Consider the following 14,586-nt stretch of genomic DNA (forward strand, 5'->3'; position numbering starts at 1 on the left):
TTTCAAAAACCATCAATTGAAACTTCCGTTGCTCTTTCGTTTTTATTGCATTTTTTTTAGCATTTTAACATCAACTTAATACATTTATCTTTATTCATAGAGATGTATATCCATCAAAACAATACACATTGGTTACGCAGCCACGTAATAATATGTTTACATAGTGTTTCAATATCACTTTTTTCTTTTCATTACATTTTGTTTGTTTCGTTTGTCTTGTGATTGTGTGTGGGTAGATCTTTGAAAATGTTTAACAAGTTGAAGAAAAACTCATACATCTAGTGGCTTAAGTATGCAAAAGAAGTGAGATATATGCCGGTCTATCTGATAAATTCGAAGTTAGCATATACGTACACATTCAGTGGTCCGGGTAAATTAAATTTGTCTCCTGTTTCGATCGTATTTCCTTTTCCGTTAGTCGTAGAAAGAAATTTTGGTAAATGTACATAATATCAAGTAGTTCGTGTTTTCGTGTACACTATACAAATAGAAAATACATTAATATGTATATACCTTTTGAAAACCTAAGCTAAGCTTCCAAGGAAATGAATTTGTTTTTGATTTTTTACCTTTGACTTTTCTAATACTTAAACATTAAGCCTGGCTTTATAATTTTTGTTTGTTTTTGTGATTTTTTTCTTTGTTAGTTTTCATTGCCGGAATGAATAGTAGGGGACATTTTAGAGGCATACACAAAACATTAATAAATAGCAAATTGGAAAGTAAAATGCCTTCGCAACAGGAAATATTACAGCTGGGATGGGACCACTTTGTGGCAGTTTCATTAATCACTAGGGTGAGGGTGAGATACGGGGGCTGTCAAGCGAAAAAACGGTTTGTCATTTACTCGTAACAATTAGGAGAAGCGCATATACATATATCTCTAAATGTACATATACATATACATACATATATATATAAATCGGTCTGCATAAATATCTATAGAGGCGGCATTATTGTTGTTGTTCTCGCATGATTTGTTTGAGTTCTTGAGATTTAACTAGCCTACAAATTAAATTAGCAACTTCAATGCCTAAACGGACGCTGTACCATTTCCATCGTTGGTTTTTTTACCAATTTAAAACTGGGCAAGCTTTTAAGTTAAGAACTTGAACACTGGAAATGTTGAAGCAAGCAGATCTTGTGATTGTTTGTCCACAGACTGCGTAAACATTTCGGAAATTTTGATTGCTTACTCAAGATTTGCCCAGTTTTATCGCTGTGTAAACACTCCGATTAGTAAATTGTGCTTGCAACATACAAAAACAACAAAATAAGTGTTAGACATTAAGGGTGAATCGATTTGTTTAAATAGGAAAACCAGCGAATTTTAGTATATGTATTCTCAACTTTTTTTCCTTCTCCGTTGATCCTGTATCCTTTGATCTTGTATCCTTTGATCTTGTATCAAAATTGGAAATACATTTTTTTTAAAAGGATTACTTATACTTTTTTCAAAATTTTTACTTTTATATAAATAGTACTTTAAGGATATAGGTAATGTTGTAGTTTTGTTTTTAAACAAAATTAAAATGTAATGCCGTCTACTATGCAAAAAAAGAAAAAATTAATCATTGAAAAAATGTAACACAATATAAGGAATGCTAATGGTTGGCTGAGGGGTAATAAACAAAGATACAAGGCAGATGAGTATCTCACAAGTTGTCCAACAAACAAGTCGATTCACCGCAACATGATCATTTTTCTCCGCTCAAACGTTGCTGTAAGCAGCTCCAGCCGAACCCGAGGACCCACCGGTTACGTTCGCTGTAACCGGGGCCGATACCGAGGAGCTTGTTCGACCAGTACTATCACCGCCACTGAGTGCCTCCAACTTCAGGCGCATCTCCTCCTTGCGCGTCTGGACGCTCAACAGTTCGTCGCTTAAATCGTTGCAAAGGTGAAGCAATGAGTTGTTCTGCTCGCGCAGTCTTTGCAGCACCTCCGTTGTGTTGGCCTGACCCTGTTTAAAGGTTACGTGACGCAGCGAGTCGCTAATGGCTGTCACCCGCTTCTCAAAGCTCTCAGCGCTGGGCAGCTGGCCAGATTGGGAGGCCACCCCCGCAGCTGGAGCCGGCGGTGGTGGCTGCTGGGGTGGCGACTGCGAACCACGCGGCGTTTGCGGCTTCCGGTAAACCTCGAAGGCGGAAACCCGCTGTTGAGCTTGCTGAAGAGTTATCCTCGTGGGCGGCACCACTGCTGCTTGTGGAGGGGGTGCTGCCGGTGGCAAAGAGTGAAGCTGCTGTTCGTCCACCTACAAGTTAACCACAGATCAGTCGGATTGAAATACGGATGGGGCATTATATAGTTAGGCTACTGAATTTGGACACAAGACACTAGTGGAGCTACGGCCAATTGAAGTGGAATGCTTTACGAGTTGCATACATTTAGGATTTGACTTACGACGTTCGCGGCGCCTTCGTCGGCAAAGTGCGTGAAATCGGCAAACCCCGTTGAGGTTTGCATATCGAAGCTGGCCTGCGCAGTGATCTTAACAAAGAGTGGGGTTGCTTATTTATATACATGTTACAGGTTATTAAAAAGTATAAAAACAAAATAAATATATAGGCCAAATCGGCTGCCAAAAGTTTTGAAAATCCTTGCAAAAATTATATTTAGTTCTTTGTTGACAAAAATTTAAAATAAAAACAACAGAAATGATTTCTAATATAATTTGCAAGGATACAAATATAGAAAAAGGAGACAGGAATGGGACAGACAGAAACCTAGGGCTTTTCACAGTTTCTTCTCTGCAGCATTGCAGAGGATAGACAAGACTAAATCTACGTAATGTCCTCCCCTGCGAGGCAGCAAGGCTGCAAGGCTGCAAGGACCAAGGCGATTAACACGACACAGATTAAATACAAATACAAGTTACGTAAATTGTTGGTAAATGGGCCATGACTCACCTCGGCCTGCTGGGCACCGCCCGTTACGCCCATTTTGAACTTGTTTAAGTCCAGACTGCTGCTGCGCGCATGGCGATGTGGTCTCGGCGGCGGCAGGGGCGGTGGGTCCTTCTTGGACGCCAACGTAGACGCCACGTAAGCGGTCTGCGGCTCCGGCGGCTCATTTGGTCCAGTAGATCCGATGCTCGGCTCGCGTTGCGGTGGCGGTGGCAATGCGCTATTCTTGGCCGGCAGCTTTTTGGCCTGAGGCCGTTGGATGGCACGCAGATCGCTGCTATCGCGATGGGAGCCGGCGACTCCCGATACTCCAGTTAGGACAGCGGATCCCGATGACTGATTGTTGACGGTGGTCGAAGAGATGGCCTTGGGACTGTCCTCGCGCAGAACCACAGCGCTCTCGTTGTCGTTAGATGACTCAGCGGAGGAGGCGATGGCGGTGCCTGGAAGTGGGATAAATAGATAATTGTGCGATTGAGTCAGAGTAAAAAAGCCCTTTCTTACTCACCAATGGGCGTCACTCTTAGCGGCACTGGGTGCAGGATCTGTGGATTGGAAACCACGTCCTGGGCAGAGCGCTTCATGTCGAACAGGGCTGGCTTAAGCCCGGGACTAGAGGCAGCAGGAGCGACTGCTCCGGCGGCTGCCACAGGTGGCACTCCAGTGGTTGACTGCACCGGAGCAGCACTTGTTGTGGGAGATTCGCTGAACTTTGTCCACTGGCTGGAGGCGTTGCTCGAGTCTACAGCATTTGCCGTAGAGGAAACCGCTCCCGTCACTGACTTATCCACACTTGGTGAGTTTGAGATGCTGCGGTTCTTGGCCAGCGAATTCTGCGGTGTAGCCTCACGCCTGGAACTATTGCTCGCCTGTGAGGACGTGGAGATGCTGCTCAGATTCATGACGTTCTTGTCGCTTGGCACGTTGGGACGCGGCTTGCTGCTGGAACTGCCGCCGCTGAGATTGCCGGCTATGATCGTATTGTCCGTGTGGTCATCCTCATCGTCGTCATTCAGGTGCAGGAGATCGGCCTCAGGCGGCTCCTGAGGCAGCGCAGCTGAGGACGAGGAGGTAACTCTTTGTCCACCGCCAGCAGCAGCTGCTTGGAGCACGTTTGGGTGCAGACAATGGGGCAGACTAGTGGGCAACGGAATGTTGTTGCGTCTCAGAACCACCAGGTGCATGGCGGCCGTGAACTCGGACAGGCTAAGCGCTCCATCACGTGTAACGTCGCACAATTGCCAGATGTGGCGCAGCTCCTCCACGGGAATGCGGCTCTTTTCAAAGAAGTTTCTAAAGCAAATAATTCAAAATGATTAATATTCGTGCTTAATCCAAAGGTTAATATCAATATAGGTCCTCAGAACTCACCTTGCTGCCTGGCCCGAGAGCAGTCCATGCGGATCCCTTTGCACCGTCCGAAACTGCTTGTTGTAGTACTCTCGCTGCTCAGGGGTTATCTGGTAGATGGTAACCAGTTCACTTTCGTTGTCCTCGTCATCGCTGCTGTGGCGATCGGAGGACTCCTCCTCCGTGCCCAGTAGCTGGCGGTGCTCGTCGCCCAGCAAACCCTGCCAGAGGGTGTCCTGCGCCCAGGGCCGCTCGGCCACGCTATTCGTGGGCGTGGGGCTGTCACTGTTGGTGCTCCAGGCTTCCGGGGATCCACCACCAGCACCGCCCCCTCGGCGTCGCTGAACAGAGATAAGAATTGGACGCGGATCGGTCAGTAAGAAGCCTATTAGCATGTGTCACATGATAAGATAGAGGTACGAACCCCGACATTCTCGCGACTGCTGCTGCTGACGGCCCCACTGCCATCCGTGCCGCGTCCGTGGCCAGCCGCCTCGTCCACGGATTCGTTTTGCTCCACTTCAGAGTCGGTGCTGGGCACATCGGAGGTGTCCTGCAGCTGCTCCTGCTGCGAGTTGCGACGCAGCGAGTTCCTGCGATCTGTGGGCGGCGGCGGCGGCAAAGCGGCCAATCCGTTTTCAACGGCCACCGGAGCTGTGACCGCCTCCTTCCAGCTAAAGTGAGGCAGCGGAAGCGAGAACGTAGCCAAAATCAGCTCCTGGCGCAGGGGCATGGCCGCCTGGTGGGCGGCGATCAGCTTCAGGCATGAGTAGAACTGCGTCCGCGAGATGTGCAGCGCCGTGGAGGGAATGCCCGCCAGGCCGGTGATCTGTAAGCCCAGGCCAGTTGATTAATCACTCACGATCGCGAACGAATTGGAATTGGACCTACCTCAATCACTGTCTCGTTGGCGATGTCTGCCGAGCGAAAGAGCTCGGTGGCCTTCAGCATGGGCACCTTGCCCGTCTTCTCCACGTCGCAGCATTGGAACAACTCACTGTAGAAGCGCGTCTCGGGCTCGGTGAGGGACACGTCCATGCCTGCCGCCTACTTGTTGCCACCTCCGGTTTTTTGTTTGCCAAGCCGCCTGGTTAGCGAGCCACGCCCCGTTCCTCCGACTCGGACCCGGAATCCGATCCGTTTGTTTACTTCCACGCTTAGCCCAGCAGGCCAGTGCCAGTCCCCGCTGCCCGCGCTGCTCGTCTCGAACTCTCTGCTAATTTTCTGCCTTCGGCCCCCAAGACGGAGTTGGAGGAGGTGAAAGAGATGGGAGAACTCCACGGCGAGCCTTTCGCTAGCTTCTCGGTGCCTCCGCGGCCACGGTGGTTTCAGCACTCCACGGCACTGGTCAAGGGGGAACTCCTGCTTCCTCAAGCTGCTCGATTTGCAATCAATTTGGCTTTTTGTGCAGGTTTTTCGCAAACTCTTTTGCACTGTGTGTGCGCTGGCTCTCGATATCGATAGGTGGCGATATCGATTAGTCAGCTGGCGGAGTAGTGGGTAGTAGTGTAAAAAATCCGTTGGCAGCGCGTTACTCTAAAAAATCAGTTGGCAGCGCGGTACGGTATTTTGATTTGCAGTGACGTCACGTACTCACTCATACTCGGAGATCCCCACAACCATTCTGTTATTGTTGTCTGCGTCTGAACGGTTGCGGCGCAATTAATTAAAGGACTTGAAACGCCTAAGAGACCTATTTAGTCACTTTATAGCCTGCGAATATTCTAGGATGTTCGCCAGAAAGAAGCCAGAGCCAGCAAAGCGAAGGCAGCACGATTTGTCGCAGGTATGTGGGAGAAAAAACAAACAGACTGCATCCGTCTATTTATTAATTATGAGTCATCGTCTGCACCCTCACTCTCGTTTCATGCGGCCAGTTTGGACTTACGGAAATCCCAGATGACTTCGATCCCAGCGCTGGATACGGGGACGACGATGGGGGCGACAGCGATCTGGAAGCGGAGCTGGCGGCCATTGCCGGGGGAGGTGGAGCCAGACCGAAACCCAAACCCAAGGCGAAGCTGCTCCCCGCCAGCGACTTGGACAAAATGATTGCCGACAGCTTGCGCGATGTCAGCGACGATGATGATGATGACAATCTGGAAAACGACTCAGAACTACTGGGCGAGCTGAGCGGAATTGGTGGCGCAGAAGAGGTGGAGGAAGAGGAGCCTGCAGGCGAACCACCAGCCGTGAACGAGGAGCCCGTTCAAACCTTCCTGCCCACCACCACTGTGGACACATTAGGCATTATCAAGCAGCGCCTGGAGATGTACAAGCTGGCCGAGGCGAGTGCCAAGACTGCTGGCGATGCGGGCAAGGCAAGGCGGTTTGGAAGGGGCCTGAAGACCCTGCAGGATCTACATAGGCAGGCAACAGCCGGCAAGTCTATCAACGTGGATGATATTCCTCCGGAAGTTAGTGTAAAGACAGCTGGCGGGCAGGGTACTCCAGTGGCTGCAGAGGAATCACCAGCTCCTTCGACTCCTGCTTCGCCTCCCCCTGTACCAAGTCGTGCAGCTCCCGCTCCACCGACTCCCTCTTCGCCAGTGGCACCCACCACGCCTCCGAATCCCCTCGTGGCACACATGCGCAGCCGCCAGATCGAATACAAGGCTGCTGCATTGCAATCCAAGCGCAGTGGTGACACGGCTACTGCCCTTCAGTTCCTTAAGGTGGTAAAACAGTTCGATGTCGTGGTGAAGATGTGTGAGGACGGACAGGAAGTTGACCTCAGCGATATGCCGCCTCCGCCAGCCGAGTTCTTGGAATTTCTCAAAAAAATGCAAGGAGGAGCAGCTCCGGAAGTTGTCGCAGAGCCCACTCCTGCGCCAGCGCCTGCACCTGTTGCTCCTGCACCCGCTCCATCTACTGCTGCAAACATGACGGAGGCGCTGCAGCAACGTTTAGAGAAATACCAATCCGTTGAAGCGGCAGCCAAGGCAGAAAACAATACAGGAAAGGCAAGACGCTTTGGAAGGATTGTGAAGCAATACGAAGATGCCATTAAGTTGTACAAGGCGGGCAAACCTGTGCCTTACGATGAACTGCCTGTGCCACCCGGATTTGGCCCCCTGCCCACGGGGGATCCTACCACGGCTACACCGGCACCATCGCTTCCCACTTCCCCTACATCGCCTCCTGCAACGACGAGTACTTTCGCCGGAGGAACTCCATCTGGTTCCAGTGCATCAACGCCCACAGCTCCTCGTAAAGCGCCCTCACCTCCCCAAGCCAAGGAGCTGACCACACGCACGTCTGGCAATCAGCAGAAGAACAACCTTGCCGAACAGCAGATGAAGCTGCTCCTCGAGCGCCAAAAGGAGTTTAAGCTGGCTGCCATAGAGGCTAAAAAAGCCGGAGAGATCGACCAGGCCAAGGAGTACCTCAAGATATACAAGGGATTCGATTCGCTCCTTAATGCTGCCAGTAGTGGACTGCCAGTCGATCTCAGCACAGTAAGATTCGTGTGGTATTTTTTCATTTAACATGATTAAGTTTTCCATTCCACTATAGCTTCCAGTGCCACCCTCCCAAAGGGACAATCTGGAAGCATCCTTTGCAATAGTGTCCGCTGAAGAATGCGATCCGAGTGATGACATCTGCGAGATTGGTGTTCGCATGGAGGAACAGCTGGCCAAGCAGCTGATGATGTGCAAAAATACCCGAGATCATCACAAGGCCATGGGGGATGTGGCAGGCATGAATCGTTTCGAAAATTTGGCTCTAACAGTCCAGAAGGATTTGGACTTAGTGCGATACTCCAAACGAAAGAATGAGACACTGCCAAAGTTCCACTATGAGAAGCGTAGTTTTAACATTGTACATTGCAATACAGACCTTACGGACTGTGAGCTGGAAATTGTTGTGGTTCGGGGAATCAACTATAATGTTGCCAATCCCAAGGATGTAGACACCTATGTCCGCGTAGAGTTCCCCTTATTAAATGTAAGCTAATGACTTAAATTATTTATTTTGTTTGAAAATTACTTTAATTTTTAATTTATCTTCCCTAGGATGAATCTTTTAAGAATAAAACCAATGTTATTAGAGACACCAGCAGCCCTGACTACGATGAACGCTTTAAGGTCGACATTCAGCGAGCCAATCGCCAGTTCCAGAGAATCTTTAAGCGCCATGGCGTCAAATTTGAAATATTTTCCAGAGGGTAAGTTGCTCGTAAATAACAACCAAACGAGCACAGTTATTTAATCCGAACTAAGTCGCTTTCCATGCATATTAATCTCAACTAACAGAGGGTGTGTATGTTTTTAATCAAGCGCCTTAACTTTCTAAGGAGTACAAGCTATTGTTGGAGAGGGGTAGTAAATATATAATCTCCTGATCTATTTTAAAAGTGTTAAAAGGCAATATTTATGAATCTTTTTTTGAGGATCTTTGTTTTTGTAAAACAGATTCGGTATTACAACAAAATGTAAAAAAAGCAATTATTGAAAGTAGTGTTTTAAGATATTCGACAGATCTAAAATATTGACAATACCACATTATTATATTTTTAACAGGGACCGTAATCATTATAAGTGAAAAAATAAAAATCTCCATTTAATGATTATTTTGTAAGCGAAAAAAATATCGCTCAGAAATAATGATTATTATGTGAGCGATATTATTTCGCTTAAAAATATCACTCAAAGTGCGATTACAGCCGTTCTGTACGGAATTTTACAAACTTTTAAATTTCTGCTTGTAGGTAGAACCACGGAGCACACATCGAGTTAATAAAAGCAGGTGATTTCTTTGTATAAACTTTTTAAAACGCGGTTTTTAGTTGACATGAGGTATGCTTAAATACAACACGTTGTATCAACCTTAGAACTTTATGTCATTTATTTATTAGTAAAACGACTTAACAAGATGTTATGAACTATTCCACTTAGATCCAACCCGACATGTGGGCTGGGTGTTAGTGTGTTGGTCCACCGAGCTGTAAGCACGAGTTCGATTCCCACAGAAAGTGTTTTTATACAAAAAGATTTTATTTGTTTTTTTAAGCGGTTTATACAAAGAAAATTTATCTTTTTCTTAACGGAATATGTGCTCCGTGGTTCTACCTACAAGAGCACATTTAAATCTTTGTAAAATTCCGCGTAGGACGGATACAATCCCACTTTGAGTGATATTTTTGAGCGAAATATATCGCTCACAAAATAATCATTATTTCTGAGCGATATTTTTTTTGCTTACAAAATAATCATTAAATGGAGATTTTTATTTTTTACTCAAAAAAAATAATCATTATTTTCGGTCCCTGATTTTTAATATAGTTTTGTTTTATGTCTAGCTTGATAAATAAGTTGCTACCTAATATTACGTTTAAGTTCCTCCAAATTATGTTCAATTAATTTGATTTTCTCCCGTAGTTAGCATGATTCCTTGGTCCCGTAAACAGTATCGTACCAGTCACGGCTTCAGCGCACATATATCTCATCATATATGTATTGCCATTTAACTTCATTGATTTCCATGTGGAAAATTTTAATAAAATATTTTTCAAAATCTTTACGCTTCAACTCCCAACAAATCGCAAAAACATCATCCAATGCTACGCGTTTAATATCGTGCATTTAAATAGCTGCAGTATAGATTGTTGTGGACTAAGTCGTAAACTGCCCCTATGTTGTTTCAGAGGGTTCCTGCGATCGGATACGTTGATTGGAACCGTAAATGTTAAATTGCAGCCGCTGGAGACCAAGTGTGATATACACGATACCTATGATGTAAGTACATAGTACTTAAAATAAACAAAAAACGAAAATAATTGATATTTCTTCCGTAATAGCTAATGGATGGCCGTAAGCAAGTGGGAGGCAAACTGGAGGTTAAAGTACGCGTTCGCAATCCCATTCTTACCAAGCAAATGGAGCACATCAACGAAAAGTGGCTGGTCCTGGACGCCTAGGGCTGAACACGACATAGATCATTAGTAATTTGCTTAAAGCAAAGAAAACAATCTATTGCTTTCTTTGAGTACGTCTCTTGGCAGGTGTTCTCGATTAAGTTACTAATTTATTCCTTTGTAAATATCCCTCACAGGGAACTAAATATATCTTTATGCGCTTTAGCCAATTCTTTCGCAGGATACAGGCATTTATATATTACGAACACAACACAGATAATGTACTATATATGTATGTATATCTATATATATAATAATATCTATTTATATATAATGTATATATGATATTGCCGGCGTTAAGGCGAAGGCGCAAGTCTAGAAGATTGTGCCGGTGAAGTCAGTCCATTCCAAAAGAGACAGATAGAGAGTAGGAGGGGTTCACTAGCGCCTAGCCGAAACCTGATTATGTTTGCATTCACTTTGCCTAAATATGTTGTTTTGATTCATAAACGGTTTGTTGAGCTACAACTCCAGATATTCGACTATTTGCGAATAGGGGCTGGTTTCATTAAACACATCCACTCCACGAACCTTATAGAAACCTGTCGAAGATATTAGCAATTGAAAGAGTCTTGGTAAGCTATTATGGGGGTTTACTTTTCTTAGGGTCGTCGCCGAATGTAAAGAAATGAGTTTTATAAATATATACGTTAATTCCTTTTAAATTTAATTTCTTTCCATTTCAAGCAATGGCTTTTTTGTGTTTTGTCAAACAAATTAAATTGAATAAAATTCATATGTTAATTAAAATGTTCTTTTAGCATATATAACGATTATAAAAACAAGATTTGTTTGACTTGAAAGGATGTAGATACTATCTAATAGATAGGATGTACTTTAACCAGATGTTGCCCTACTCACCATTGACGGACCTCTTGTCCTCGGGCGCGTACTGAAACGACGGATATGGCAGGTGCCAGCCGCGGGAGATAAGCAGCCAGTCAGCGGAGTGGCCCATGTTGTCGCGTTCCTTGAACCACACCTCGTAGCTAAGAAGGCACTGCGTGGATTTGGGGTGCTCCATCCAGCTGATGAAGACCTCGCGGTGGGTTACTTCTGCGATGGAGAGTTGCTGCGGCCGGCGCAGCTTGGGCCACGATGCGGAGCACACCCGGAGCAGCATCGCCCAGGGCAGAGGAATACTGGCGGAATTAATCACAAGCTCGCTGTTGTACTGCCAGATCGGTCCCGTCTTGTAGAGCCTAGGAGTCTGCGCCTTTCGCATGGCTTCCCTTAGAGTGGCGTTGGGATACACCGGACTTCCCGCCTGCTTCCACAGGTAGTACGGGTCTGTGGCCTTCGGCACCAGGAGCTCCGTTATAAAGGCCGACTCGTTCGCTATCGACATGTTCAGCGTGTACTTATGATGGAAGGCCGTCATCTTTGGACCCGCATCCTCGGGACTTAGGAATATGGTGGCCATGTACTGTCCAGGCCCGCCCACTCCATCGGAAACTGTACGGAGGACCTCCACGCTGTGCTTGCTATCCATGTTGACCAGTTCAACATCCGCAGCCCGGCTGCCCAACTTCGCCAGCATTCCCAGAGCAGCGTATACTGGCTTCTGGATGAACTGCGAGTGCGGTGGCTTAGTGCCGTTCATCCGAAAATGGGCAAGGAGTGTGCGCTGGGTGAACTCGTGGGGATGGTAGCTCAGGAAGGCGTTGTCGTTACTAATCGACTCCAAGCTGCTTAGTGGACCGTCGGCTAGCTTGGCATGCCAGAACTGCATCACCGTGGAAATCAATGTGGCTCCATACCGAACATCCGCCTGAAACTCTCGTGGAGTACTCCAAGCAGCAACAGGATCAGCCTCACTAAGAGATGGGAAAGATCAATTCTGTTTAATTATGGTATTTCTTTACAAATTATTTTCTTTTCCATGTCTCCAAAGAAAGTATTTTTAATTGATTCCATTTTTTTTGTTTGAATTTTTGAATATTGTTGGTTGTATTTAATTGTAAATGCATATGGTATTAGGCAGAATATTCAATTTAACTTGGTTTAAATTTTTTAAATCACGGGTAATTTTTTCCGAACGAAGGAAAATTCAGATTGATTTAGTAACAATACGATTTTTTAATAAAAAGTCGTTATACAGTCAAATATCTTACTCATTGGCCACTGGCAATTGCTTGAGATTGGGATACTCCTCGTAGATTTTCGCCATTAAGGATAGCGAACCATTAACAATCTCCGTGGCAGTTCCTTCAATTCCCTTTTGATGGAAGGTGAGGACATCGATGGGACAATACACAACCCTTTGGCTACATAGCTCCAAAAGCTTCCAGCAGAGCGGATGATTGTTGGGGTCCTTAAAAAGTCCCGCAGGACCTCGCAAGGACCGATACATGGGCAGCTGGAGCTTTCCATCTTGGGCATCCATGTTTCCGGCTTTACTTAGACCTCGGCGCACGGCTTGAACGTAATCCAGGTATGATTGATCCGAGAAATTGAGTTTGTTGTACCCCCGAAGATCCGGTTCATTCCAGGTTTCGTAGCGCCAGTTTGCTAATCTGGAGGAGCCGTGTCGAGCTGTTGGATAAAAAGGAAATTAAATACTATTTTTTTTAAATTTAAATTTATTTATATATTTTACCCAACTGGTGGTTCACCGTGGCCTTAACTAAGTGCTCCCAGTAGAAAGATTGATGCAGGGGGTTTTCTGAAAAAACCCCACCCAGATTGCCCATCCATTCCATAACGGGAGACAAGCGCAGTTCCTCGTACAGGAAATCAATGAAATCGTCGAACTTGGAGAAATCATAAATCGGAATTCCACTTGGGTCGTACTCCCTGAATTCGACAAGTTCTAGCAGCCAGTGGATGCGAATGTGGGTCACCGCGCCCACGGGCAGTGCGGAAATCTGGCGAAGATTGATCCGGAGCGCCGAATCGCCCAGGGCGGCGTTAATCCCTTTGTGATCGATCCGGCCGGCGGGACAGAAGCCCACACCCGTCCAAAAGTGGGGCATTGGGTGGTAGACAACATCCCCGCTCGTGTAGTGGGCGTGGATCCTGACAAGAGACGCCAAAACCAGGAGCAGCGGCAGCATTTTGTGCGATAAGCGATGCGCTCGACTTTCTCTGCGGGATTAATGACGGGTTTTGTTTTGTCTTCGATTTGTCGATGCCGCTGCTGATAAGAGTGGCTCTCTCACCTTCCCTCCTATCTCTCGGTGTGTCTGTATCTGTCGGAGTGAGCTAAACCAAAAGCTAAGGCCGTGACGTCACAGGCATTACCACACAGTGGGTCCATTATCATTAGAAGCACAAAGCCACGCTTGAACTTCGTCGAATAAAAACGTTTTAAAAATATAATATTTAAATAATAATAATTAATTATTTATACTATTCTTAAACTAAGTGGAGAGTATCTAGTATCTGATAAGGATTATTAAATGCAATAATTGTTCAGGGGAAACAAATAATTTAGATACCATGCATCATCTTAACTGCCAGTTTTTCATAAATAAAATTATTAAAATAAAAAAAATACATTTTTTGTATGTCCATAGGTTAATTTCCAGTCTTGACCCACAGTGAGGCGTGGGCCGAAAGCAACAGCGTGCCCGTTTAGCACTCTCTCGCTATTAGTCTCTCCCCCAAAAAAGTAAAGTAAAGCTGGGAACGAAAAAAAAGCAATAGCCCGAGCCGAATTGAATTGCAATCCCTCATTAAGGGTGGAAAAATTGGTAGATGTGTTTGTGCGAACTGGAGTTTGTCCTTGTGTGGGTGCTTTGGTAGCGGATAAGGTGTGACAACGATAATTTTTCATGTATCTCGAGGATAATACGCCCATAACACACTTACATATGTCACATCCTAGAGTGAACTGGTCCTGCGCTGATATTACATAAAATCCTTCCTTCGATTATATATTTATGGGATTTGTTTTGTGGGATGACTTAGGGCTTAGAGCAAAGTTAAAAAAGGAAAACACAATATCCGATTGAAATTAAAATCAAATTGTTTGATGAAATTATTTCAAATATTTGAGATTATGGAAAGCACTGAAAATTAAGTTTACAGTTTAGAGAGAATTCTACACACATAACACAGATGTGAAAATGAATGATGATAATGACAGGCAAAAAAATTCGTTATCTAAATTTTGTATGGAGATTTTCATTTCGTAGGCTTTTTGATTGAAGTGAGTACCACCCTAAGGCCTAATACTCACTTCAATCAAAAAGCCAACGAAACGAAAATTTCTATACAAAAATGACAGGCGGAAAATTTCGTTCTCAAAATTTTGTACGGAGATTTTCATTTCGTAGGCTTTTTGATTAAAGTGAGTACTAGGCCTTACTGTGAAAATGTTTCGAAACGTAAAATGTCTCGAAAACTGTTGATTCATGCAGGGCTCTAATGTCAATGTACCAACTTTTCGATTTTATGCATTTTTTTGAC

At 45.4% G+C, this 14,586-nt stretch overlaps 3 protein-coding genes across 6 annotated transcripts; 1 reads left to right on the plus strand and 2 right to left on the minus strand.

Moving 5' to 3' along the window:
• Positions 1-23: 23 nt before the first annotated feature.
• Positions 24-5,723, minus strand: Reps (RALBP1 associated Eps domain containing). Of its 2 annotated transcripts, XM_017149714.3 has the most exons (7): positions 5,148-5,723; positions 4,681-5,085; positions 4,278-4,597; positions 3,415-4,199; positions 2,910-3,349; positions 2,404-2,490; positions 24-2,254 (listed from the first exon to the last, which is right to left on the minus strand). In XM_017149714.3, the coding sequence occupies exons 1-7, from the start codon at positions 5,292-5,294 to the stop codon at positions 1,712-1,714; spliced, it is 2,727 nt and encodes a 908-aa protein (XP_017005203.2). In that variant the 5' UTR covers positions 5,295-5,723; the 3' UTR covers positions 24-1,711. The 2 variants fall into 2 exon arrangements, with proteins under 2 accessions (XP_017005203.2, XP_017005205.2); XM_017149716.3 differs by lacking the exon at positions 2,404-2,490.
• A 107-nt stretch (positions 5,724-5,830) lies between these two features.
• On the plus strand, positions 5,831-10,356 carry l(2)gd1 (lethal (2) giant discs 1). 3 transcript variants are annotated; one of them, XM_017149717.3, is made up of 6 exons: positions 5,831-6,042; positions 6,134-7,714; positions 7,773-8,204; positions 8,273-8,424; positions 9,850-9,994; positions 10,057-10,356. In XM_017149717.3, exons 1-6 carry the CDS (start codon positions 5,986-5,988, stop codon positions 10,174-10,176), a joined length of 2,487 nt encoding a protein of 828 aa, XP_017005206.1. In that variant the 5' UTR covers positions 5,831-5,985; the 3' UTR covers positions 10,177-10,356. The 3 variants fall into 3 exon arrangements, with proteins under 3 accessions (XP_017005206.1, XP_017005207.1, XP_017005208.1); XM_017149718.3 differs by having other exon boundaries at positions 9,904-9,994; XM_017149719.3 differs by lacking the exon at positions 10,057-10,356 and having other exon boundaries at positions 9,638-9,988.
• Positions 10,357-10,390: 34 nt separating this feature from the next.
• Positions 10,391-13,384, minus strand: Idua (alpha-L-iduronidase). Its single transcript, XM_017149720.3, has 4 exons — positions 12,773-13,384; positions 12,288-12,708; positions 11,035-11,990; positions 10,391-10,715 (listed from the first exon to the last, which is right to left on the minus strand). Exons 1-4 carry the CDS (start codon positions 13,227-13,229, stop codon positions 10,636-10,638), a joined length of 1,914 nt encoding a protein of 637 aa, XP_017005209.2. The 5' UTR covers positions 13,230-13,384; the 3' UTR covers positions 10,391-10,635.
• Between the last annotated feature and the right edge of the window lie 1,202 nt (positions 13,385-14,586).

Source organism: Drosophila takahashii, chromosome 2L, assembly GCF_030179915.1.
Source record: "Drosophila takahashii strain IR98-3 E-12201 chromosome 2L, DtakHiC1v2, whole genome shotgun sequence".
Lineage (NCBI taxonomy): Eukaryota > Metazoa > Arthropoda > Insecta > Diptera > Drosophilidae > Drosophila > Drosophila takahashii.